General features: G+C 36.5%; 1 protein-coding gene across 1 annotated transcript in view; it reads left to right on the top strand.

The window, feature by feature from the left end:
- Positions 1 to 657, top strand: part of LOC107483711 (allantoate deiminase 2) — a gene marked incomplete at its 5' end in the record, with an annotated part of 4255 nt that extends 3598 nt beyond the window's left edge. Inside the window, 2 exon segments of the mRNA XM_016104322.3 lie at positions 220 to 381; positions 505 to 657. Of these exon segments, the coding sequence (XP_015959808.1) occupies positions 220 to 381; positions 505 to 624 (282 nt within the window).

Raw genomic sequence — 657 nt, 5'->3', positions numbered from 1 at the left:
TTGAATAGAACATGTCTTTTATTGAATAGAACATGTTTTGAGTAACTTATTGTAGCTTCAAAATAGTTTGTAATCAATAACTTACAGTCCCTTTTGGTAGTGTTATGTATGTTCAAGATTTTCCGAAGTAAAAAGGCGAAAATAAAAGCAAGAAATTGAACATGCCTTATCAAAGCATATTCTTATAATCAATGACTTTGCTTGCTATTTTCATTGCAGCATGATGCAGGTGCTGTGATTTGTGATTCTGAGCTAAGTTCGCAGCTCAAATCCGCAGCATATTCTGCACTAAAGAGGATGGAGGGTGACATTCAGGATGAAGTTCCAACATTGATGAGTGGAGCAGGCCATGATGCAATGGCTATGTCTCATTTAACAAAGGTTACTATTTCTTTCTCACTAAAATATTGAAGTATCTTACATTTTCGATTCAAATTTTCGTTGTCTATCTGTTTAACCGTTGCTTTCAGATAAACCCTTCATTCTGAGAATTGTTATGAACAGGTTGGGATGCTGTTTGTGCGGTGTCGCGGAGGAATAAGTCACTCTCCTCAAGAGCATGTTCTAGATAATGATGTTTGGGCTGCTGGTTTGGCAACCCTCTCATTTCTGGAGAATCTATGAAACTAAATAATAACTTGTGCAACACTTTGTAGT

The sequence above is a fragment of the Arachis duranensis genome, chromosome 4, assembly GCF_000817695.3.
Source record: "Arachis duranensis cultivar V14167 chromosome 4, aradu.V14167.gnm2.J7QH, whole genome shotgun sequence".
NCBI lineage: Eukaryota > Viridiplantae > Streptophyta > Magnoliopsida > Fabales > Fabaceae > Arachis > Arachis duranensis.
The sequence above is the reverse complement of the archived record's forward strand: the minus strand, read 5'-3'. Positions and strand labels throughout refer to the sequence as shown.